The sequence below is a fragment of the Ictalurus punctatus genome, chromosome 21 (assembly GCF_001660625.3).
Source record: "Ictalurus punctatus breed USDA103 chromosome 21, Coco_2.0, whole genome shotgun sequence".
Lineage (NCBI taxonomy): Eukaryota > Metazoa > Chordata > Actinopteri > Siluriformes > Ictaluridae > Ictalurus > Ictalurus punctatus.
The window spans coordinates 19,726,413-19,752,149 of NC_030436.2; the positions used below are offsets into that span (position 1 = coordinate 19,726,413).

Below are 25,737 nucleotides of genomic sequence, written 5' to 3' on the forward strand. Positions count from 1 at the left end.
GTATCTTTATAATATATGTGCATTCTGTGTATTAATATCTGCATGAATCATAAAATTACATTAATGTTCCTTAATGCTATTTTTGGTGTAATTTATTAATTGATTAATTTTATTTATTCCTCTGCAGATCAGAAACCGAGACTAAGCGTCAGTCATGATGGTCAGTTTGATGAATTCAGATTTGTGTGTGAAATATCAGGGTCAGAGTCAGTAACTGCTGATTTTAGCTGTAATCTCTACACTGGAGAAAATCCTCAGCCTTATGTAAAGACAGGACCTCAGATGGCAGTTTGTAGATTTACAGCAAAGAAAAATGATCTGTTTAATCGTCTGCAGTCAGTAAAGAGTCGTGAAGTGAGCTGTGATTATTCACTGATCTCTGACCCGACTGCTCGCTCTCTAATGAGTGATAAATACAACATGATGCGTAAGTTATAATAAATCAAATTATGTATTCCATTACTTTATACCTTTGAATAATTTGAACTCATTTTCATTTCATCTTTTGTCAGATTTCTTTACAACAACATCAACAACAACAACAACAACAACAACAACGACTCAGACATCCACTCCTGAAGAGAAACCCAGTGCAGGTTAGTGACTCAGTTTTAATTACATTACATTAGAATTCCGTGGTGTTCATTTTACTTTGGTCATTGTTGTACTGTAGGAACACAAAAAAAATCAGTGTGTGTAGTTTATGTAAATATTTGTGTGCATCAGATTTGAGTCTGGTAACGACGCCACCATCCACAGCTACGGAGGAACCTACAGCAGGTCAGTTTATTCCTTCATCCACCACTGTTTAGTCCTTTTAAATAATAACACTTGTATTTATTATGTCCTTTATTATATGTTGTGTATTTGTTTTAAGCTTCTCCAGTTTTTTCAACTCCTCTGATCACCACAAGACACACAGCGACTCGTAAGTTTACTGTGTAGTAGGTCTTACTATGAAACTAGAAACACTTTAAAACACCAGACACACACCTTTAAAACAGTTCCTGCTGTAACAGTTAATGCATTCGACTTGTTATATGCTGTAGTGTATATTGCTGGAGTGAACTTTGTGCAGTTTTACTATGAGAATGTCCATTCATGGATTTATCTTAATTATATATTAATTATATATTAATTAATCCCACTTAGAAAAATATTAATATGATATAACTTTGTTTGGATTATAAATAACCTCCTGTTCCTTCAGCAGATTATTTCACCCCAACCCCCCCCCCCCTCCCCCAACTTATATAACATACAGTTTATAAGAAAAACTTCTATGCTGCAGTATAGTGAACTATAGTGTGCAGCTTAATTATCATCATGGTATTTATGAGGTTGTTGTTTTGTTGTTGTTGTTGTTCTTGTTTTTTTTTTTACCAACAGCAGGATTCTCCTAAAAGTTCATCATTCTGATATATCATTAATATCACATCTACGAACCGGCATTGTATTTATCATCATCATTTGTGAACTTAACATTTTGTTGATTGCTAACGGTTCTGAAATGTTCGTTCAAACCAAGATACCCTGTGTTGTTCTGTGATATTTGGAGGAATCAGGGATTTACCCAGCTAACAGAACACATACGAATGTTTAATTATGTATGCAACAAGATGAACTGTAACATTACAAAAAGAATGTTCAGGAAGATGTGTCGTAAAGTTTGGCCTTATAATTTTCCTTGGATGCTTCTCACATTATGGCAACGTTAGTGTTAATGTTCCTACAACTGCAAAAAAACAACTTCTTAAAACACCCAGAGGACCTGACTGACTGCACGCTACAGGAACCAAAAGTTCGTAATATAAAACATTCAGAAAGTTTCTGTTTTGCAGACATTCCACAACACTAACTGGAACTAGAAATGGAAAAAAGTACTAGCTGTCCGTCATTAATAAATAAATATTGTAATTGCTGGCACGTTGCTGTGGTCACTTGGGGGAACGTCGGAGTGTTAACAGTAACTGCACTTCATCACACCACCTCGTCTCTCAGTATTTTACTATAAGAGCCCCGTCCAACAGTCAGGAACTGTTAATGATCTCATGATCCAATATCTTATCAAATATTAACAGAGACTGTTTTCATTTTATTCAGGATCGCTACCTACCGTACTGTCAGTCACCGGTGTGTGTGTTTTACTGGCTGGACTGATGAGCGTCTGTCTCTACGTGTGTATATCTGTGTGGATTATCTTCAGCAGATGTAAATTGAACACGACCCACCGTGATCAGGGTACATTTATCACTTTCTTACCAAGCTGGAAAAGTCCAAAAGCCATAAACAACAAAATAAATAAATAAATAAATAAATAAATAAATAGAAACTCTGAGCTCTGAAGAAGCTCCACCCACTTCAGACAATCACATCACGTCATATATCACTGAAAAGCTGTTTTCTGCTGTAAATGTTAGCTCATGTGACATTATGACATAGATGCCAGTTTCCTTTAGAAATCTTATAAAGATATACAGTAACCTTATGTGTTATCATAAATGACTACCGTGTGAAATGTCTCCTGTTGTTGTGTCTCTGTTGATTGGCTCTGTGATGTTAGGTCTCAACAGATTTACAGGTGAACACTAATCAGCGTTATGAAGTATTAATAAATCATTAAAAAAAAAAATACACTGAAAAGTCCAGCCACAATTGATTAAATCCACTTAATCATAATAAAATAAATAAAATAGCATTGTATGTAATTAAACAACTACTGGTGTGAATTAATCTTTCTTTTAAATACTTTTTATTTCAAAGCACTGCAGTGTTTTGTTTTTTGTTTTTTTTTTAAATTAAGGTTTTGTTTGTTTGTTTTTTTTACAAGAAGTTAAAGCTGAATGTGTGTGTGAACTGTTCCCCCTGCAGACGGTGATGAGGTTTACACAGAGGTGATGTACACACTCTTCTCTCAGCAGTTCTCAGAGGAAACACAGCTCCTTTCAGCTTCCTCTGAATGATGGACACTGAACAGCTTCTGTCTTCTGTCTCAGTTTAAAGTCTGAACTCAATAAACTCTTATTTGTTAAATAACACAAATGTTCCTAACAATTCATTTGATTCTCATGAATGCTTGTCACAGTCTGCCTTTATCATGAACCGTGTGTTTTCTAAAGAAAATCTGCAGGGTGAACTATTTTACTGTTGAATTTGAAACTCACAATAAATCATTTCATCAGAGATGCACTTTAAATCATCCGAGTATTGCTTCTTTATCTTTTATCTTCTTATACAGCCTATCTGTGTGGATTAATTTTATTGGTCTTGCTTTGTTGTTTTATTTTTATATTTGAGGCAGGATCACATCTGAAATTATTTATTTAACATGTACATGTATTCTTAAATCTAGAACAGTCACAGTTGTTTATGTGATAATGAACAGGTTTTGTTTTTTCCTTAAAGAATCTGTACGTGTACAACATTATATTATAATCACATGGGAAATCATCTGTCCTCATTTACTGTATATAAACTAATGTACTAATGAATGCTTATTTACAGATTTACTCAACGTAACATCTTAAATGTTTTGGAGATATTAATGCCAATAAATAACTACTTTAAAACAGCTCACTCAGTATTATGGAATTGAAGTAACTGTGTTGAAGTTAATCCAACTATGTAGAAATTAAAATAATAATAATAATAATAATATTAATAATAATAATAATAATAATAATAATAATAATAATAATAATAATAATAATAATAAAAACTTTACTGAGCAGATTCTGGGGCGTTGTCTCCCCCTAGTGGGTGAAATAAATACTGCCGTTAAACCAGAGAAGAAGGAACAATGAGGACAGTTCTGTAATCATAGTCAGGATTAAATGAATGAATGTTGGCCCTCCCTAGTCTATAAATGAAGTACTGATATTAAACATCTTCATGAGGGAAGCCTGGAGGTGATGCAGTGATGATGTGGAGTGATGGGTCAAAGAAAAAGTTTGCTGTGTTGTATTGTGTTATACTTATTGTACCTGGTTCACTTGTACAGTATCTATTTATTGTCTTGTATCTTGTCTGTGTACAGTGGTTAATGTTATGCTTCTGCATTCTGATATTTTGATCATAATGTGTGGTTTTGTTCATAATGTGTGGTTTTCTGTGAATAAATTTCCAGCACTGACAGTTTAAAGGTCTACTGTATCAAAGAACCTGACAACATACTGTGTCATAAATATTAAACCCTTACCTATTGTGTATTCTATATGTTTTAAAGTGTTTCTGCCATTCATGCCTTAGTGAAATAGTAAAATAAATAAATAAATAAATAAAAATCATGCTGTCTGTTAGAATTTCAGCAAAGATGAGTCAGGAAACTGAACTGATCTTCAGATTGTCTAGATATATTTGCACACTTGTAGTGTCTACAAATCAGGATTAAAAAAAAAAATTGGTCAGTTTACATGTCTATTCGTATACCAGGGCGAGTGGAACAATCTAAAAACCATTAGCAATATAAGTGATTGAACAGCAGCTGAAAATAGCAGGAATACTGCCAGAAATGAGTGATGAGTCAGCAAAAAACAGGTTTAATTTCTCTATATGCTGATGATGTAATCTCGTGATGATGCACCCTTTACAGTCTTGCAGACTGGGTAAAGAGAGGAGTTGGACGTCTGTCTTCAGGAGAGTTGTATTGATAGGTTATTATTTAATGCATAGATGAGAGTGACCTGTGAGAAGAATGGGATCCATGTCCAGAAGACTACAGTCATTTTTATCCTCAGACCAAAGTGGGTGAGAAAGAATCAGCACTGGATGAGAATGATCCATTTATACATTTGCAAAAAAAAAAAGTCCAATCCAAGAATATTATTCATTTTTCCCATATAAAAACTAAGATGAGATGCTATGAGGGTTTTAAGCTGTGGTGATGCTGACCAAAATAAAGTGAACTGATACTGAAGAAGAATAAATCTGCCACCTATCCTCCAGACCTGCTCACACATCACCCTCTAGCCCTTGGCTCTCAGAAGCTTTGCGTAACAACCGGGCCAAACTAAGAGCATCTGAAAGGAAATGGTGTAAATCTAACAATCCAAGTGACCTAACCAATCACCAAACACTTCTCTCCTCTTTTTCCAATAGCATCTCCACTGCTAAAGCCACGTACTACCAAGAGAAAATTGGCAGTTCTCCCAACACCCCCACTCTCTTCAAAACCTTTTCTTCTCCTCTCTCTCCCCCTCCTCCCACTTCCCCTTCCTCTCTCACTGCAGATGACTTTGCCACTTTCTTTTCCAAGGTTACATCAATCAGGAACCAGTTCTCAACCCCAGACATGCATAGACCGGCTCCTCCTCCATGTAACTTCCAACTGACTTACTTCTCTCCCATCTCAGAGTGTCTAAACTCCTCCTCTCTAGCCGTTGCACAACCTGTCCTCTTGACCCAATCCCTTCTCTTCTTCTTCAGTCCATCTCTCCCACAATATTACCTGCACTTACACACATCTTTAACACATCCCTCTCTACTGGCACATACCCTACCTCATTTAAGCAGGCCCGGGTTACCCCACTGCTTAAAAAACCATCACTTAACCCTGCTGTGGTTGACAACTACAGACCTGTTTCCCTCCTCCCTTTTCTTTCCAGAACTCTTGAAAGAGCCATTTTTAATCAACTCTCCAATTTTCTCACACAGAACAACCTCCTGGACACCAAGCAGTCTGTCGTCAAGAGCAATCACTCCACGGAGGCTGCTCTGTTTTCCATCACTGAAGCCTTACGACTACCAAGAGCAACCTCTAGATCATCTGTCCTCATCCTACTTGACCTCTCTGCTGCTTTCGACACTGTGAACCATCAGATCCTCCTGTCAACTCTCTCCAGCCTGGGCATCACCAGAACGGTTCTGTGCTGGGTGGAATCCTATCTCTCAGACAGATCCTTCAAGGTATCATGGAGGGGAGGTATTTCTGAAACTCAGCAACTCACAACTGGCGTTCCACAGGGGTCAGTTCTGGGTCCACTGCTCTTTTCTATCTACACTACATCTCTAGGGCAGGTGATTGAGTCTCATGGTTTCTCATATCATTGCTATGCTGATGACACCCATCTCTATTTGTCCTTCCAGCCTGATGATCCATCCGTCTCTGCACGTATCTCTGCTTGCCTGTTGGACATCTTGGTCTGGATGAGGGAACACCACCTTAAGCTCAACTTGACAAAATCTGAGCTTCTCGTCATCCCAGCCTGTCCCTCAATCAACCACAACCTCACTGTACAGCTCGGCTCAAGCACACTCAAGCCAACCAGGATGGCCAGGAAACTTGGGGTGATTCTTGATGACAGTTTGACCTTTACAGACCACATCTCAACAACTGCACAGTCATGTGGGTTTATCCTGTACAACATCAAGAGCACGTCATGTGATATATATATATATATATGGCACCTGTGAACCACGCCATCAGCCTTATTATCTTCAGCAAGACTGCATTTTGGTCGTTTGTGTAAAGAAACAAAAATCTGCTTCATTTCCTCTCTATCTTTTCTCAAAATCTCTGGACCGTTCTATCCCTTTAAAAAAAGAGAAGAAAAAAAAGGAATGAGTGAGAGAATGCAGGAAGTGTGTTATGCCTTGTAGTGCATTGTACAGCGCATTGTAACGGCTTACATTAGGCAGCTCCACTCGCGATTCACTCTCTTCTTGGAAGCCGAAGCGAGTTGGGTTTCAGAGCCTTGTGGATCTGGGCCAGCCGCTGCCGAGGCAGCTAGCCGTCTCAGGTCCAGGGGATCACTTATGGATCCTGAAGAGGTGCCGGAGACAAGCACTGCTCTATCTCTTGCTGTCTTCCAGGTCCGGCTCTCCGCTGGATTTTGGAGCTTGCGTCGTGACTCCTCCTTCCGCTATGGAAAGCCAAAAAAAAAAAAGCACACAAAAATAATAGTAATAATTCCTCTCTGACTCTGAGGAGCCAGAAGGATGTGCTAAAAACCGAGAGCAGCATATAAAGAGCTGCTTTTTTCTCCCCAGTGAAACTAAATCCCTCACACTGCAGAAAACTCCCCTTTCTTCCAGAAGTGCATGACAAAATATCAGGCTTCTGGGGGAAAACCATGCATAAGCCGTATTTATAACCCTACGATGTCGGATTATTCGGCCATCATTTGGAATGAACGGCATAGCTATTTAGCTATGCTGAAGGTGGACGAGGCACTTGTGAGATACCTCTCTCCATCGACGGCAGGTAATTTCGGGGGGGGGGGGGGGGGGGGGGGGCAGCTTTACCACCCAAGCCACCATGTAAGGCCACCGTGGCATTGGTGGGCTTGGCCTATGATGTAGTAGTCTTGCTTGTGGGTCACTGCAGACAATGACAGTGTTGCAGGCCTACCAAGCAGACCTGCTGAGTGAGCTCAATATATGGCGGCATTTAGCCAGTTCCTTCCCTGTTGTGTCGTGTTCACCCGGGCATTCATGAGTGGAGCCCGAGTCAGCGGTAGTGTGAAGCAGACACAGAAGGCGAGTATGGCAGCCCGGCAACCCCCGCAGACAGCCAGGAGAACTGGGAGGCCACAGTCGCGGCCTGCTACTAGGCCTGATCTGAGAATGGTCAGAGAGCTGTCACAGGGCAACGAAAATCTGATTTTCCCTCCAACAGAATGTGGAATAGTTAATAGTTAAGGGTTACCGGGTCCAGTTTAGAGATCAACCCCCCCGGTTCAGAGGTGTGCTCACCACAGTAGTCAGCACAGGAAGTAAGATCCCTCTTGGACAAAGGGGCTATTGAATATGTACACCGTTCCCTGAGGGAGGGAGGTTTTTACAGCCGTTATTTCCTGGTCCGCAAAAAATAGAGGAGTATGCGACCAATTTTAGATCTGCGTCATCTGAACAGTACTCTTCGGACATACAGGTTCAAGCTGTTGACGCCCAAACTTATCGTTCCACATGGATCGTTCACATTATCGTTCCAGTTTGAAGACTGGTTTGTGACGATAGATCTAAAAGGTGCATATTTCCACATAGCCAAGATCAGGTTCTTCCCTTCGGGCCATATGGCGGAGGTTTGGCCAAGCAGGACTGCATGCGTTCACCAGAGGAGACAACACACTGCCCGCTGTGGCTCGCCCTCACTTCTCCCGCACAATTAGGGCTAGACGCCATGGTGCACATGTGGTCGAGGTCGTTTCTGTACGCTTTTCCCCCGATCGCTCTGCTCCCACAAGTTACAGCTCGAATATGGTTCTCAGAGATAATATCCGTGCTAGATGGCACTCCTTGGGAGATTCCCATCCGCAGGGATCTACTGTTTCAAGCCATAGGGCTGATTTAACACTCTTGGCCGGAATTATGGAAACTGTGGGTCTGGCCCCTGAGGGGCACCAGTTCATAGATTCTGGTCTCACAACTGAGGTTGTAGAAAACATGTTGAACCCTAGAGCACCATCTACGAGGGAATTATATGTGCTCAAGTGGCGGCTTTTTGTCTTGTGGTGTGAGGAACGCCAGCCAGACCCAGTGAACTGTGCAATAGCTACAGTCCTGGAGTTTTTACAGGGACATTTCTCAGCAGGATGGGATCCTTCTACAATCAGGGTTTACGTGGCTGCCGTTTTGGCCAGCCACACCCCTGTTGATGGCACCTTTGTGGGGCAACATCCTCTAACTTCGAGGTTTATTCGTGGTGTCAGGTGGCTGAAGCCCATCTGCAGACCACACATACCTTCCTGGGACCTTTCTGTGGTCCTGGAAGGTCTGTCAGGTGTCCCATTTGAGCCCTTAGAGTCAGCCTCTGAGAAGCTTCTGACTCTAAAGGTGGCTCTTCTGCTGGCCCTGACATCTCTCAAGCGAGTAGGAGATCTACAAGTTCTCTCTTTTGCCCCATCAGAGGGCCAGCCTGAGGTGTTGCAGGCTTTCGGCCCTCCTCTGTTCCCCACACTGGAACAAGAGAGAATGCACCTGCTGTGTCCGGTAAGGGCTCTCTGTACTCACGTCCACCGCTGCTGCACAGTGGTCTATGCTACACACATCCATTCGATATTACAGCCTGGATATTCATTCTGCCCCGGGCTCGAATGTCTTGCAGTGACCCTCGGGCTTGGGTCTTTTTGAACAGGCTGTACCCTCGGTATGACACAGTAGGTATTCTCGTTCCCATAGTGTTATGTTAAATGCAATGTGGAGTTCCCTTTGTAAGGGAACATCCGGGTTACGCATGTAACCCTGTTCCCTGAAAAGGGAACGAGACATTGTGTAGCTTTGTCATACCGGGGTAAGCCTGTGAATTGCGTCTTCGCTTCAGATAATAGAGGCTGACGGCGTAGTTCACAGGTGCCATATATATATATCACGTGACACGCTTAATTGCCACATCACCTGATCACGGCAAGCCTATAAATAGGCATGACACAAGCTTCAGATTCTGGTCGCACGCAAGGGTGCTCCCATAGTGTTATGCTAAATGCAATGTCTCGTTACCTTCTCAGGGAACAGGGTTACGTGCATGAACCAGACATTTTGCTATCAGTTACTGGATAAACTCTTACACTGATTTGTGGTCAGAGTTTCCATATTACATTACCTTTGATGGCTTTCTTGGCTTCATTTCTACTGCACAGTCAGGCTTTGTCTGCAGTAGCAGAACTACACATTGAAGCATCGCTTTACTTGACAAGTCAACAATATATTTTTATTTAAAAGACACTTCTAAGAGCTGACATCTTATTTTGTTTTAACAGGTCAACATGTATCATGTGCATAGCTCCATCCCTGACACACACGTGACCACCAATGACGCAGTGTACAGCCTGCTGCAGATACACTGATGTATATTACACCTTAATGAATGTAAATAGTTATTTACAGTATTATTCTTATGTCTGTTATGCCTTAACATGTGCTTTAATTGAATAGCTTGCTTTTGCATTTGAAATGAATTGGACTTCTGCTGGCCTGTAACTGCGATGTCACTGAATGGAGCTCAATGCTGAGTCCAGATTAATAAAGAGCTGATGGATTTCCAGTTGCTTCATGAATAAGTTTCACCAGCTGAAAGAGAAAAGCCACGAGTAGAGTCAGAAATAAATCTGAACGCTATGCTAGCACTGACTGGTGTACTACAAACAATTATTTGCACACACACACACACACACACACACACACACACACACACACACACACACATATAAAGTTCCACCCAAAGAAAACACTTTATTACTATTGTTTTATTATTATTATTTTACACTCCTACAGCAGTTTCTGAATCTTGCTTTTTCCATCCACAGCCTTTCTTCAAAACTAGCCTAGTTTGGGGTGAAAATTTCGGCCTTATCTCTTAAAGTGATGTAAAGGGGTGTAATGACTTAAAGGTGATGTTTATTCATGCATGCTGTCACTTCTATGTATTTCCGTGTCAACATGACACAGGACTTATTTTGTATTATGACTATGTGCTGTGTGCTTTGTTTAAACCTGTCTGACACCTGGACCAGTAGAGACCGTCCACGCACTGCTGTTATCAGTGTATAAATACTTTTGTTTGCATGAATAAAGTGGGATGTCTTTTTGAGCATGCAAGAAGTCAGTGTGTGTTCATTTTAGACCCCCCCCATCCCCGGACGATCTGACGGGTATAAGGCATAGTCTGAGATCCCTGTAACGTGGAAATCTAACAACAACAAAACGTATGACGTTTAAGAGGCGATGAGCTGGTTTGGAAATTAAGGCATTTTAAATACCAGAACAAGATGATATTAACACAAATAATATTCGCAAAACATCAGAGGTTTAAACCGCACAAACTCTCCTAATGACGCCGCTGCTATCGAAACAAACATGTACAGCCTAGGACTTGACATAAATGAACCACAGAACTGTTCTGCAGTACCGGAATGTGTCCACTAGAGGGCAGGAGAGACTTCACTGAACGCCCAGGTGTCGATTCAATACCTAATGCGTGACCGTGCAAAAGTTTGCACACCCGTAGGGTGAAACAAAGCAGTAAAGACAAAAACATTGTAGATTTGTAGTAAGAAGGCATTTAGTGTATGTTTCACAGATGTTCCTTAAATATCACAGATAAAAGAAAATACATTACAGTGAAAGAGCATCCAAAAGCTGTTATAAAAAAAAAAATCATAAATAAACAGTTGTCAGAGACTTTTTATATTGCAATAAGAAAGACGCAAAGTTTTGAACTAATATCACCTGGAACCTTTCATCATAAAATGTCATAATCACTCTTTGACTATTTTTTGTTATTTATCTCATTGTCCTGTCAAAATATACATTCTGTAACTTAAATGGTAAATGTCACACTTATATAGCTCTTTTATCCAAAGCGCTTTACACTGTGTCTCATTCTCCCATTCACCCATTCACACACAGCAATGGTAGCAGAGCTGCCATGCAAGGCGCTATCTTGCCATCGGGAGCAACTTGAGGTTCAGTGTCTCGCCCAAGGAAACTTCAGCACGTGGAGTCATGTGGGCCGGGAATCAAACCACCAACCCTACGATTAGTGGACAACACGCTCTACCACCTGAGACACAACCGCCCCATCTTCAAGAAACTTCCTATTTATACCACAGTGCTGCTGAGTTCTGGACTCATTGGTCAGAAGGTGTTGATTAGTTTTCTATAACAGCAGCTCTGACTGTAGCACAGCTGCAAATCACGACTTTATATTGAAGCACTCTTTGTAATACGTTATCGTTTCTATAGTAACCGCTTATTCACTGGGATGATTTTTTGTTTTAATTGTTGATATGGAGAAGTTTTATGTAAGGATGTGTTTATATATGATTTATGGAAGGAGTCTCCAGTGTCAGAGCTTTCTAACAGTAAAGCTGAAGCTATAAATGAATGAAAATAAATAAATAAAAAGTCTCATTTTTAATAAGTTCCATTTTAAAAGAGGAAAAAACACTTGGGGAAGCGCTGTTAGACGAAAAGATTCAAAGTTGGCTTAGTAACTGTAAGTCGGCTTCATCTCACCAACCTGTTGTTGATTATTTTCCCAAAACAGCACAACACAGAGTGTTTATTCTTTACTCATGGTTAACGTATTGATGTAGTCGCTACAGTTTTGCCTCTTTGTGAACTGCACATTGTATAAATGATTTTTATTAATTGATGTATTTGTGATTTTGCAGATTTGTTCATTTATAAAGTAATAAACATCTTGCTGAGGGTCAGTTTTCTGTACTGGTGTATAAAAAATACAAACGTTTTGTTCTCACAGGTCTGTGAGGGTGTTGAGGTGATGGTGGTGGATATTTAAACCTCATGTGCTCAGGACAAAGTAAAAAAAAACTGAGCTGAAATGACAGGTGTATTTTTATGGTAAGCCGTGGTTTTCCTGTGAGCTGGTGTGAGAAAGATCTCTGTCTCGTCTGTGGTCTCACTCTGTATGAGAAATGGTACGGTCTGTCCTCCTAATTTTCTCTTTCTCAAGGTTTGTTTTCATATATGAAGCATTCATACATATTTATATGTATATTAAATGTAGCTTTACTTCAGCTACGTATGGAGACACTGTGGAGTTTTCAGGTGGACCGTTTTGGGTTTTTCTCCTGATCTAAAATGATCTTTCTCCAGATATTAAGAAAAAAACATTGCTAAGCATTTAATATCGAGATGTTTAATATTGTTCCACTTAGCGCTTAATGTGAAGCTGTTGTAGTGATGCGTCTCAGATATGTCCGATTGTGCATTTATAAAAAATGATTACTAAATGCACTTCTATAAGTTCAAGATGTCAAGGTTTAAACTTAGCTGATGTTACCTTTATTACAAAGCATCGGTCTGATTGCACGCATGAACCAGCGCATTTTACAAAATAATCCAGCATAATAAAAGCTTTTCTATCTGAAACACAGGATAAATGAATAATGATGTTTATAAAGAACCTGTCTGCATTTCCCCCAGTTTTATTTCATGTATTAACACTAAAGAGAGATGTACACGCAAATAGATCACGCTAATGACATCTTGGCAAGTGGGAATGATCTTGAATACAGTCAAATTTATCATTACAATAAAACAAACCTGGTTCTAGACTTTTTTTCACTAATTTCAAGTTTAAAATTTTCTGTTGTCAGAACATTTTGTTCATTTAAAAAAAAGATTGAGAAAAAAGACAAATTATCTGCCAAAGGAAGACGGTCACATAATCCTTGTAATGAAGGTTAGGACACAAGTGCAGATAAAGACTTTTAATAAAGAGAGGCAGGCAGACAAATCCAAATCATGCGACAATAGCGTGGTCGAAAAAACAGCCAATGGGTCAGGCGATCTACAAACAGGTATAGGCTCGAGACGAGACGAGACGAGACGATATTAAACATATTTATGAAGGGAGACTGGAGGTGAAAGTCATTAAGACAGAATCACAATACACAACAAGACAGAAATTGTTATAAGTTAGAGTAATTACAGTGTTGTGTATAGAACTAAACAAACACATTGAAGCTCTTTTTTTAGTTATGTGTAAACTGCTCAGAAGTGAGTGTGTGAACTTGAGCAGTGTGGAGAGCTGAGCGTTCTGTTAAACACTAGACTACGTGGTTTTCCTGTGGCTTAAATGACCTGCTTCCTGATTTTATTACTCTTGAAACGAGTGTCTCGATGCCTTCACTTCATCCAGGAGCTGTGAAATGGCGCTGCTCGTCCTCCTGTTCTTCTTCCATCTGATTCTGGACATTAACTCTCAATGTGAGTCGTTATTGTGGTGCTGTGAGTTCAGTGATTTGTTCTAATAGATGTTTACAAATAATTCTAGAGATTTTGAGAGATACTTCTGCATGTTCAGTTTGATGTTCAGTGTGTGTATTAAGTGGACTGTGTGATTTGTGTGTGTGGTTGTAGATCTTCCTCAGCCACGGCTGTCCGTGTCTCCTGAAGTTCTCACAGAGAGAGGATCAGTGCAGATTCACTGTCATGTTCCAGACAATGTTAAAGTGTCTCGGTGTCAGTTCTACCCAGAGAGAGACGACACAAATCTAAAACTCTCTCCATCATGTCAGCTCTCAGTCACTGGTTCTGAACTGATCAGGTGGACAGGACGAAGTTCTCCTGGAACACTTCATATTACTTGTTTCTACACTGTGGATAACTCTGTTCGTACTCCTTCTCCTCACTCTCTCCCAGCTCCAGTCACAGTGCTGAGTAAGCTCTACATTACATTTGATGTCTATTACTGTCTGCTTTAATCATGTTTCTAATTCACACTTGAATTTATTACCACAACATGAACGTCTGTAACAGTTAATACCTCTCTTCTACACATCCATTATAGTGCTATTTATTTATTTATATCTTTTATTTATTCCTCTGCAGATCAGAAACCGAAACTAAGCGTCATTCATGATGGTCAGTTTGATAAATTCAGATTTGTGTGTGAAATATCAGGGTCAGAGTCAGTAACTGCTGATTTTAGCTGTAATCTCTACACTGGAGAAAATCCTCAGCTTTTCCTAAACCGAACATCTCAAAACGGAAACTCTGGGAAGGTTTGTAGATTTAAAGCACAGAGAGACGCTGTGTTGAATCGTCTGCAGTCAGTAAAGAGTCGTGAAGTGAGCTGTGATTATTCACTGATCTCTGACCCGACTGCTCGCTCTCTAATGAGTGATAAATACAACATGATGCGTAAGTTACATTTAATCAAATGACAGAAGTTTTTTTAATTACCTTACTAACTTTTATGTTTAAACTTATTTGCGTGTTTTTTTCATCAGGTTTCTTTCCTACACCAGCACAGCCGTCCATCACTACTGAGAAATCCACTGCATGTGAGTTCATTTTATTTTATTTACTGCTGTTTAATTCTGTTACACTTTTTTTTATAACTGAAGTTTAATGTGCATTATGTTACACATGTAAGATGTGTTTATTTTATATTACATATTCCTTTTTTTTAAACTATTAATCTTCATGTGTTTATTTTCATCACTGAAGAAGATATCAACAGTTTAGTTTCCAATCTCACAAATATGAAGGTTAAAATAAACATATTACAATTTAATGTGTTACTTTAGAGTTTTTAAAAATGTTCAGATTTACACAGGTATATTAGATGCTGGTATACACAAAGAGAGATTCACTAACAACATTGTGTTTATGTGATGCTGTTCTAGATTTGACATTTACACTGAGCTAAAATCCTCTTGTGTGTTTACACGTACAGAATGGAAAGAGTTACAACAGAAAGCAGGTTGTCCGTTCATTCAGAAGTCAGTGATTGACATTGTCCTGGACTGTGTGTGTGTGTGTGTGTGTGTGTGTGTGTGTGTGTATGTGTGTGTGTGTGTGTGTGTGTGTGTATGTGTGTGTGTGTGTGTGTGTGTGTGTGTGTGGTTGTAGATGTTCCTCAGCCCCGGCTGTCCGTGTCTCCTGAAGTTCTCACAGAGAGAGGATCAGTGCAGATTCACTGTCACGTTTTTGCTATTTTTGGTGTAATTTATTAATTGATTGATTTTATTTATTCCTCTGCAGATCAGAAACCGAGACTAAACATCAGTCATGATGGTCAGTTTGATGAATTGAGATTTGTGTGTGAAATATCAGGGTCAGAGTCAGTAACTGCTGATTTTAGCTGTAATCTCTACACTGGAGAAAATCCTCAGATTTTCCTAATCCAAAGATCTCAAAAGAGAAACTCTGTGAAGGTTTGTAGTTTTACAGCACAGAGAGACGCTGTGTTTAATCGTCTGCAGTCAGTAAAGAGTCGTGAAGTGAGCTGTGATTATTCACTGATCTCTGACCCGACTGCTCGCTCTCTAATGAGTGATAAACACAACATGATGCGTAAGTTATAATAAACAAATTATGTATTCCATTACTTTATACCTTTGAATAATTTTAACTCATTTTCATTTCATCCTTTGTCAGATTTCTTTACAACATCAACAACAACATCACAACAACAACAGAACTGTTTAGTTCTGTTACACTTTTTTTTATAACTGAAGTTTAATCTGCATTGTGTTACACATTTTATGATGTGTGTGTAATGTGTATGTAATATAATGTGTATTAATGTCTGCTTATAATTTACATTTATAGTAAAATCATATTGTATTTTCATTACTTTATATTTTTAAAGCATTTTAACCCCTTTGCATGTCAGATTCCTCTTCTGAATCAACACAGCAGTCCGTCACTGCACAGAAATCCACTGCAGGTCAGTCATTCAAGTTTAATGTGCATTATGTTAGAATTGTGTGATGTTCATTTTACTTTGGTCATTTGATTTGGTGTAAGTAATGCAATAACATTTGAGGTGTCTTTTTATTGTTAACCAACCAGCGGGATCGTCCTAAAGGTACATCATTCTGATGTATCATTAATATCAATATCACCTGCATTGTATTTATTCTCATATCATTTGTAAACATAACACTGTCTTGATTGCTAACTGTTCTGACATGTTCTTTATTGTTCACACTTCAGTAGATAGAAAACTGACTCGTATTTGAGGATTCAGGGTTTTTCCCAGCTAACAGAACACATACGACATTCTTTATGTAGCATTACAAAAATAATGTTCAGAAAGACATGTAGCATTATAATTTTCCTAGAACGCTTCTCACATATTGTTCCAACACTATGGCGACGACAGTGTTAATGTTCCTACAGCCGAAAATGTTGCAGCAAAGAACATTCAGAAATGTTACACAAAAACCTCTTAAACCACCCGGAGAACCGGACCGACTGCACGCTAAAGGAACCAGAAGTTCTTCAGAACCAAAAGAACCAAAACACTCAGAAAAGTTTCTGCGAGCTTATTACTGCTAGTTTGTTTCGCAGACATTCCACAACACTAAACGTAACTAGAAATGGAAAAAAGTACTAGCTTTCCTACAACCAAAATTCCAAAAAAGTTGGGACAGTATGGAAAACACAAATAAAAACAGAGGAGTGATTTGTAAATGTACTTTGACTTGTATTTAAACAGAACACGTATAAAGACGTATAAAGGTATTTGATGTTTTACCTAATCAAGTGCATAGCTTTTTTTTTTTTTTGAAGATAAACGTTTATTTTGAAATTGATGCATGCACTTTCCAAAAAAAGTTGGGACAGGGCAATTTAGGACTAATAACGATGAGAGAAGTTGAAATAAGAAGGCGATGTGAAACAGGCGAGGCAATCGTCTAATAATAGTATATAAGGAGCCTCCAAAAAAAGGCCTAGTCCTTCAAGAGCAAGGATGGGTTCAGCTTAATAAGTGTTATTAAAAGAAAAGGTGATGTTACACAGGGGTAAACAGTCGACTGTCCCAACTTTTTTGGAGTGTGTTGCAGTCATCAGATTTGAAATGAGTGTACATTTTCATGTGTTAATAATGTCTTTTCAATATAGTACAGGGTGAATTGAATTTTCAAATGACTCTTTTTGTTTGTTTTTTGTATTTTCCATACTGTCCCAACTTTTTTGGAATTGGGATTATACATTAATAAATAAACATTGGCGTTTCTGGCACGTTGTTGTGGTATAAGAGGAATAAAACAGTTGGGGGCGTGTTGTTATGGGAACGTCGGAGTGTTAACAGTAACTGCACTTCATCACACCACCTCGTCTCTCAGTATTTTACTATAAGAGCCCCGTCCAACAGTCAGGAACTGTTAATGATCTCATGATCCAATATCTTATCAAATATTAACAGAGACTGTTTTCATTTTATTCAGGATCGCTGCCTACCGTACTGTCAGTCACCGGTGTGTGTGTTTTACTGGCTGGACTGATGAGCTTCTGTCTCTGCGTGTGTATCAGTAAGTCTTTAACTTCATCTTTTAGCAAAATCTTGATGGTGTTGATAATTATGACATGACTGAACGTGTTTTTGTTTCTTAGACAAGCAGAAGACTGAGAGGTTAGAAATTTATTGTGTTCAGCTGAACTGCGTATTATTAAATCCTGATTTTATCACATCTAAGCATCTAATAGCCGTGTATATCTGTGTGGATTATCTTCAGCAGATGTAAATTGAACACGACCCACCGTGATCAGGGTACATTTATCACTTTCTTACCAAGCTGGAAAAGTCCAAAAGCCATAAACGACAATTTAACTAAGCACACGTCCACTGAGTTTAAGTAGATTTAAAAGTATTGTTTTTTGTTTTTTCCAGGAGTCATGATGTCTGTGCTCAATATGAATAATGTAAGTAGCATTTCTGTCTTATGAATAATAAAATGTAACTCACTATCAGTTTCAGTTAATGTAATGTTAAGGACTGAAGAATAAGAAAGTCTAACAGACTTTTTCCTGATGTTTAGTCCGGCTCAGAAGCTGCTGAAACTTATTCTGTGATCAGCTCAGTACCCTTACCGTCCCTGCCTTTAGGTAAATTATACAGTACAAACTCACACACATAACATCACTTACTTAATCGTGCTTTACAATAAACACACAACACATGCACTAAGAGGTAAAGAGTAGAAAGAAATTGGGTTAAAACTACCCCAAACATCCAGTGACTTACAGTGAATCCGGAAAGTATTCACAGCGCTTCACTTTCCCCACATTTTGTTATGTTACAGCCTTATTCCAAAATGGATTCAATTCATTATTTTCCTCAAAATTCTACAAACAACACCCCATAATGACAATGTGAAAGAAGTTTGTTTGAAATCTTTGCAAATTTATTAAAAATAAAAAACAAAAAAAGCACATGTACATAAGTATTCACAGTCTTTGTCATGACATTCAAAATTGAGCTCAGGTGCATCCTGTTTCCACTGATCATCCTTGAGATGTTTCTACAACTCGATTGGAGTCCACCTGTGGTAAATTTAGTTGATTGGACATTATTTGGAAAGGCACACACCTGTCTATATAAGGTCCCACAATTAACAATGCATGTCAGAGCAGAAACCAAGCCACGAAGACCAAGGAATTATCTGTAGACCTCCGAGACAGGATTGTATGGAGGCACAGATCTGGGGAAGGGTACAGAAACATGTCTGCAGCATTGAATGTCTCAATGAGCACAGTGGCCTCCATCATCTATAAATGGAAGAAGTCTGGAACCACCAGGACTCTTCCTAGAGCTGGCAGCCCGTCCAAACTGAGCGATCGGGGGAGAAGGGCCTTAGTCAGGGAGGTGACCAAAAACCTGATGGTCACTCTGACAGAGCTCCAGCGTGTCTCTGTGGAGAGAGGAGAACCTTCCAGAAGAACAACCATCTCTGCAGCACTCCATCAATCAGGCCTGAATGGTAGCGTGACCAGATGGAAGCCACTCCTCAGTAAAAGGCACATGACAGCCCGCTTGGAGTTTGCCAAAAGGCACCTGAAGGACTCTCAGACCAAAGATTGAACAAAGATTGAACTCGTTGGCCTGAATGGCCGCTCATCACCTGGCCAATACCATCCCTACAGTGAAGCATGGTGGTGGCAGCATCATGCTGTGGGGATGTTTTTCAGTGGCAGGAACTGGGAGACTAGTCAGGATCGAGGGAAAGATGAATGCAGCATCCTTGATCAGAGACATCCTTGATGAAAACCTGCTCCAGAGCACTCTGGACCTCAGACTGGGGCAAAGGTTCATCTTTCAACAGGACAACGACCCTAAGCACACAGCCAAAATAACAAAGAAGTGGCTACAGGACAACTCTGTGAATGTCCTTGAGTGCCCCAGCCAGAGCCCAGACTTGAACCCCATCGAACATCTCTGGAGAGATCTGAAAATGGCTGTGCACCGACACTCCCCATCCAACCTGATGGAGCTTGAGAGGTCCTGCAAAGAAGAATGGGAGAAACTGCCCAAAAATAGGTGTGCAAGCTTGTAGCATCGTTCTCAAAAAGACTTGAATCTGTAATTGGTGCCAAAGGTGCTTCAACAAAGTATTGAGCAAGGGCTGTGAATACTTATCTACATGTGCGTTTATGTTTTTTATTTTTAATAAATTTGCAAAGATTTCAAACAAACTTCTTTCATGTTGTCATCATGGGGTATTGTTTGTAGAATTTTGAGGAAAATAATGCATTTAATCCTTTTTTCAATAAGGTTGTAACATAACAAAATGTGGGAAAAGTGAAGCGCCGTGAATACTTTCTGGATGCACTGTACCCTGTGGATAATCTATAAGGAGATCTGAACCATGCAGGCTAATCAAACCTATAAACAAAGACCGAAGTGGAACTCAGACACTGGATATAATATTAAACAGCTTGCAGAAATGCTCAGGGAAAGTGTCAAACCCTCACTAAGAGTCGAGGTGAAGGAACTGTTTAAATCCACTGAACAAATGAAGGTGAAACACGTAACAGGAGCATTCAGTACTCAGGTATTATTAAACACAATCCATTCATTTTTCCAGCTGATGGATAATTGTTGTATTTAAGACAGTTTTATAGCATCAAAACATATTTAGGGTTTTCTCCCTCTTCAAATAAAATAAATAAATAAATCTAGTCCAGTAAAGGTTGTAATTATAGAATATACTGATGAAGTGTAATCAATATGTGTAACTAACATTTAGAATTATAACTTAGAAACATAATCTAATAATCAGTATTAGTTAATCCTTCTGTACCTTTCTGCACAGCAATAAATTCACATTAGACATTCGCTGAAACTGCTTTTGTAAGTAAACGACCTTGAGGCCCGATACTGATTATCGAGTTAGGATAGGGCCTCAGGAAGGGAGGCAGATATCAGCTACAGTAGGATGACAGACAGAAGCTCATTGAGACATTGAGAAGGGAGTTTTGGTCAGAGAAAAACAAAAAACAAAAGACTGAGTTTCTGAGTGAAACCTTTTTTATTATTATTTATTTAAAGGAAACCTTGTCCTCATAAAACCTTTTTAAGAAAAACAACTAACTGCTCATGCTCCACACATCTAAGATATTATATAGACATGAATAATTCATTGTGGGGAAGGAGATCGAAGGTTTGTTTCTAATGAGAAAAGGTAAAACCCCGTCTAAGATGAGCTCGCTGTTGCAGAAAGGTATAAAAGGGCATGTGCGTGTTTGCATAATTTGGTCTTTCTGCAGATTGTCTCACTTTACTGTTTCAATAAAGTTTGATTATGTTTTGGCCTCTACAAACCCTTTTGTCTGTGAAGTTTTTTAACTTAGACTGGAAAGATTTTTTCCACTACATAATGCAGCCAAAAGAAACTGTTTTATAATCTGAATGTCATGTCACTATGAGACACTTTAAACTTTACACACAATGTGAATTTTCAGACACCAGTGGAGACATAAAAGTGGATCCTAAGATAACAGTGGTGAGTAGCGTTTTGCTATCAGTTACTGGATAAACTGTTACACTGTTTTGTGGTCAGAGTTTCCATATTACAGACTTTGATGGCTTTCTTGGCTTCATTTCTACTGCACAGTCAGGCTTTGTCTGCAGCAGCAGAACTACACATGAAAGCATCGCTTTACTTGACAAGTCAACAATACATTTTTATTTAAAAGACACTCCTAACTGCTGACATCTTATTTTGTTTTAACAGGTCGACACGTATCATGTGTACAGCTCCATCCCTGACACACACGTGACCACCAATGACGCAGTGTACAGCCTGCTGCAGATGCACTGATTATTCTTATGCCTGTTATGCCTTAACATGTGCTTTAATTGAATAGCTTGCTTTTGGATTTGAAATGAATTGGACTTCTGCTGGCTTGTAACTGCGATGTCACTGAATGGAGCTCAAGGCTGAGTCCAGATTAATAAAGAGCTGATGGATTTACAGTTGGTTCATGAATAAGTTTCACCAGATGAAAGAGAAAAGCCACGAGTCAGAAATAAACCTGAGCGCTATGCTAGCACTAACTGGCGTGCTACAATTATTTGCACACACACACACACACACACACACACACACACACATAAAGTTCCACCCAAATGAAACACTTCATTACTATTTTTTTTTAAATTATTATTATTTTACACCCCTACAGCAGTTTCTGAATCTTGCTTTTTCCCAGCCACAGCCTTTCTTCAAAACTAGCCTAGTTTGGGGTGAAAATTGCGACCTTATCTCTTAAAGTGATGTAAAGGGGTGTAATAACTTAAAGGTGATGTTTATTCATGCATGTTGTCACTTCTTCTATCTCTAGATTTATATAACATATAAAACGTTTCATTAAAATGCGCGTTAAGCCGATCACGTGACCAGTGCGCGTTTCCTGGGGTGCAACGTTAATTGATGTCCCACCAACAACAACAAACCGTATGACGTTAAAAAGCGACGCGCTGGTTTGCAAATGAAGGCCTTTTAAATACCAGAACAAGATGATATTAACACAAATAATATTCGCAAAACATCAGAGGTTTAAAACGCACAAACTCTCCTAATGACGCCGCTGCTATCTAAACAAACATGTACAGCCTAGGACTTGACATAAATGAACCACAGAACTGTTCTGCAGTACCGGAATGTGTCCACTAGAGGGCAGGAGAGACTTCACTGAACGCCAAGGTGTCGATTTAATACCTAATGCGTGACCGTGCAAAAGTTTGCACACCCGGAGGGTGAAACAAAGCAGTAAAGACAAAAACATTGTAGTTTGAAGCAACAAGCCATTTAGTGTATGTTTCACAGATGTTCCTTAAATGTCACAGATAAAATAAAATACATTACAGTGAAAGAGCATCCAAAAGCTGTTATAGAATGGAGAAGTTTTATGTAAGGATGTGTTTATATATGATTTATGGAAGGAGTCTCCAGTGTCAGAGCTTTGTAACAGTAAAGCTGAAGCTATAAATGGATGAAAATAAATAAATAAAAAGTCTCATTTTTAATAAATCCCATTTTGTAAGAGGAATAAAACACTTGGGGACGCGCTGTTAGACGAAAAGATTCAAAGTTGGCTTAGTAACTGTAAGTCGGCTTCATCTCACCAACCTGTTGTTGATTATTTTCCCAAAACAGCACAACACAGAGTGTTTATTCTTTACTCATGGTTAACGTATTGATGTAGTCGCTACAGTTTTGCCTCTTTGTGAACTGCACATTGTATAAATGATTTTTATTAATTGATGTATTTGTGATTTTGCAGATTTGTAAATCTATAAAGTAATAAACATCTTGCTGAGGGTCAGTTTTCGGTACTGGTCTATAAAAAATACAAACGTTTTGTTCTCACAGGACTGTGAGCGTGTTGAGGTGATGGTGGTGGATATTTAAACCTCATGTGCTCAAGACAAAGTAAAAAAACTGAGCTGAAATGACAGGTGTATTTTTATGGTAAGCCGTGGTTTTCCTGTGAGCTGGTGTGAGAAAGATCTCTGTCTCGTCTGTGGTCTCACTCTGTATGAGAAATGGTACGGTCTGTCCTCCTAATTTTCTCTTTCTCAAGGTTTGTTTTCATATATGAAGCATTCGTACATATTTATAATGTATATTTAATGTTATTAAATGTACTAAATTTTGCTACTCTTGAAACGAGTGTCTCGATGCCTTCACTTCATCCAGGAGCTGTGAAATGGCGCTGCTCGTCCTCCTGTTCTTCTTCCATCTGATTCTGGACATTGACTCTCAATGTGAGTCGTTATTGTGGTGCTGTGAGTTCAGTGATTTGTTCTAATAGATGTTTACAAATAATTCTAGAGATTTTGAGAGATACTTCTGCATGTTCAGTTTGATGTTCAGTGTGTGTATTAAGTGGACTGTGTGATTTGTGTGTGTGGTTATAGATGTTCCTCAGCCACGGCTGTCCGTGTCTCCTGAAGTTCTCACAGAGAGAGGATCAGTGCAGATTCACTGTCATGTTCCAGACAATGTTAAAGTGCATCAGTGTTATTTCTACCCAGAGAGAGACAACACAAATCTAAAACTCTCTCCATCATGTCAGCTCTCAGTCACTGGTTCTGAACTGATCAGGTGGACAGGACGAAGTTCTCCTGGAACACTTCATATTACTTGTTTCTACACTGTGGATAACTCTGTTAGTACTCCTTCTCCTCACTTTCTCCCAGCTCCAGTCACAGTGCTGAGTAAGCTCTACATTACATGTATCTTTATAATATATGTGCATTCTGTGTATTAATATCTGCATGAATCATAAAATTACATTCATGTTCCTTAATGCTATTTTTGGTGTAATTTATTAATTGATTGATTTTATTTGTTCATCTGCAGATCAGAAACCGAGACTAAGAGTCAGTCATGATGGTCAGTTTGATGAATTCAGATTTGTGTGTGAAATATCAGGGTCAGAGTCAGTAACTGCTGATTTTATCTGTAATCTCTACACTGGAGAAAATCCTCAGCTTTTCCTAATCCAAACATCTCTAAAGAGAAAATCTCTGAAGGTTTGTAGATTTAAAGCACAGAGAGACTCTGTGTTTAATCGTCTGCAGTCAGTAAAGAGTCGTGAAGTGAGCTGTGATTATTCACTGATCTCTGACCCGACTGCTCGCTCTCTAATGAGTGATAAATACACCATGATGCGTAAGTTATAATAAACAAATTATGTATTCCATTACTTTATACCTTTGAATAATTTGAACTCATTTTCATTTCATCTTTTGTCAGATTTCTTTACAACAACAACAACGACTCAGACATCCACTCCTGAAGAGAAACCCAGTGCAGGTTAGTGACTCAGTTTTAATTACATTACATTAGAATTTCGTGGTGTTCATTTTACTTTGGTCATTGTTTTACTGTAGGAACACCAAAAATGTATATCTGTGTGGATTATCTTCAGCAGATGTAAATTGAACACGACCCACCGTGATCAGGGTACATTTATCACTTTCTTAGCAAGCTGGAAAAGTCCAATCTGCTGATTGGCTCTGTGATGTTAGGTCTCAACAAATTTACAGGTGAACACTAATCAGCTTCATGAAATATTAATAAATCATTAAAAAATAATTATTACACTGAAAAGTCCAACCACAATTTATTAAATCCACTTAATCATAATAAAAGAAATAAATCTGCACTGTATGTAATTAAACAATTACCGGTGTAAATGAATCTTTTTTTAAAATACTTTTTATTTCAAAGCACTGCAGTGTTTTTTTTTATTCTTTTTATTTATTTATTTACTTATTTTTTTACTTGAAGTTAAAGCTGAATGTGTGTGTGAACTGTTCCCCTGCAGACGGTGATGAGGTTTACACAGAGGTGATGTACACACTCTCCTCTCAGCAGTTCTCAGAGGAAACACAGCTCCTTTCAGCTTCCTCTGAATGATGGACACTGAACAGCTTCTGTCTTCTGTCTCAGTTTAAAGTCTGAACTCAATAAACTCTTATTTGTTAAATAACACAAATATTCCTAACAATTCATTTGATTCTCATGAATGCTTTTCACAGTCTGCCTTTATCATGAACCGTGTGTTTTCTAAAGGAAATCTGCAGGGTGAACTATTTTACTGTTGAATTTGAAACGCACAATAAATCATTTCATCAGAGATGCACTTTAAATCATCCAAGTATTGCCTCTTTATCTTTTAGCTTCTTATACAGCCTATCTGTGTGGATGTTGTTGTTGCTTTGTTGTTGTTTTATTTTTATATTTGAGGCAGGATCACATCTGTAATTATTTATTTAACATGTACATGTATTCTTAAATCTAGAACAGTCACAGTTGTTTATGTGATAATGAACAGGTTTTGTTTTTTCCTTAAAGAATCTGTACGTGTACAACATTATATTATAATCACATGGGAAATCATCTGTCCTCTTTTTCTGTATATAAACTAATGTACTAACAAATAATTATTTACAGATTTACTCAACGTGACATCTTAAATGTTTTGGAGATATTCATGCCAGTAATTAACTACTTTAAAACAGCT

General features: G+C 38.7%; 2 protein-coding genes and 1 long non-coding RNA gene across 4 annotated transcripts in view; all 3 read left to right on the forward strand.

The window, feature by feature from the left end:
* LOC108254731 (uncharacterized) overlaps positions 1–22,584 on the forward strand; it is a 78,495-nt gene extending 55,911 nt beyond the window's left edge. Inside the window, exons 13-15 of one of the 2 annotated variants that reach the window (XM_053673922.1) lie at positions 18,240–18,306; positions 21,163–21,203; positions 21,435–22,584. In XM_053673922.1, coding sequence (XP_053529897.1) covers positions 18,240–18,306; positions 21,163–21,203; positions 21,435–21,521 — 195 coding nt within the window. In that variant the 3' untranslated portion in view covers positions 21,522–22,584. The remainder of the gene's footprint in view (positions 1–18,239; positions 18,307–21,162; positions 21,204–21,434) is intronic. The other variant, XM_053673919.1, reaches the window with a different exon arrangement.
* On the forward strand, positions 113–1,084 carry LOC128628900 (salivary glue protein Sgs-3). The gene is made up of 4 exons (XM_053673931.1): positions 113–427; positions 513–596; positions 727–780; positions 878–1,084. Exons 1-4 carry the CDS (start codon positions 283–285, stop codon positions 943–945), a joined length of 351 nt encoding a protein of 116 aa, XP_053529906.1. The 5' UTR covers positions 113–282; the 3' UTR covers positions 946–1,084.
* Positions 22,585–24,163: 1,579 nt separating the features above from the next.
* Positions 24,164–25,363, forward strand: LOC108254733 (uncharacterized). The gene is made up of 2 exons (XR_008393144.1): positions 24,164–24,674; positions 25,039–25,363. It is a non-coding gene; the product is annotated as an uncharacterized LOC108254733 (long non-coding RNA).
* The last annotated feature ends 374 nt before the right edge of the window (positions 25,364–25,737 follow it).

What these genes read in the sequence shown, in the direction of transcription:
- LOC128628900 (XM_053673931.1), top strand. Translation starts at nt 283, where the DNA reads ATGGCAGTTTGTAGATTTACAGCAAAGAAAAATGATCTGTTTAATCGT. An exon ending in TGATAAATACAACATGATGC is followed by an intron (nt 428 to 512) that starts GTAAGTTATAAT and finishes ATCTTTTGTCAG; the next exon opens with ATTTCTTTACAACAACATCA. An exon ending in TGAAGAGAAACCCAGTGCAG is followed by an intron (nt 597 to 726) that starts GTTAGTGACTCA and finishes TGTGTGCATCAG; the next exon opens with ATTTGAGTCTGGTAACGACG.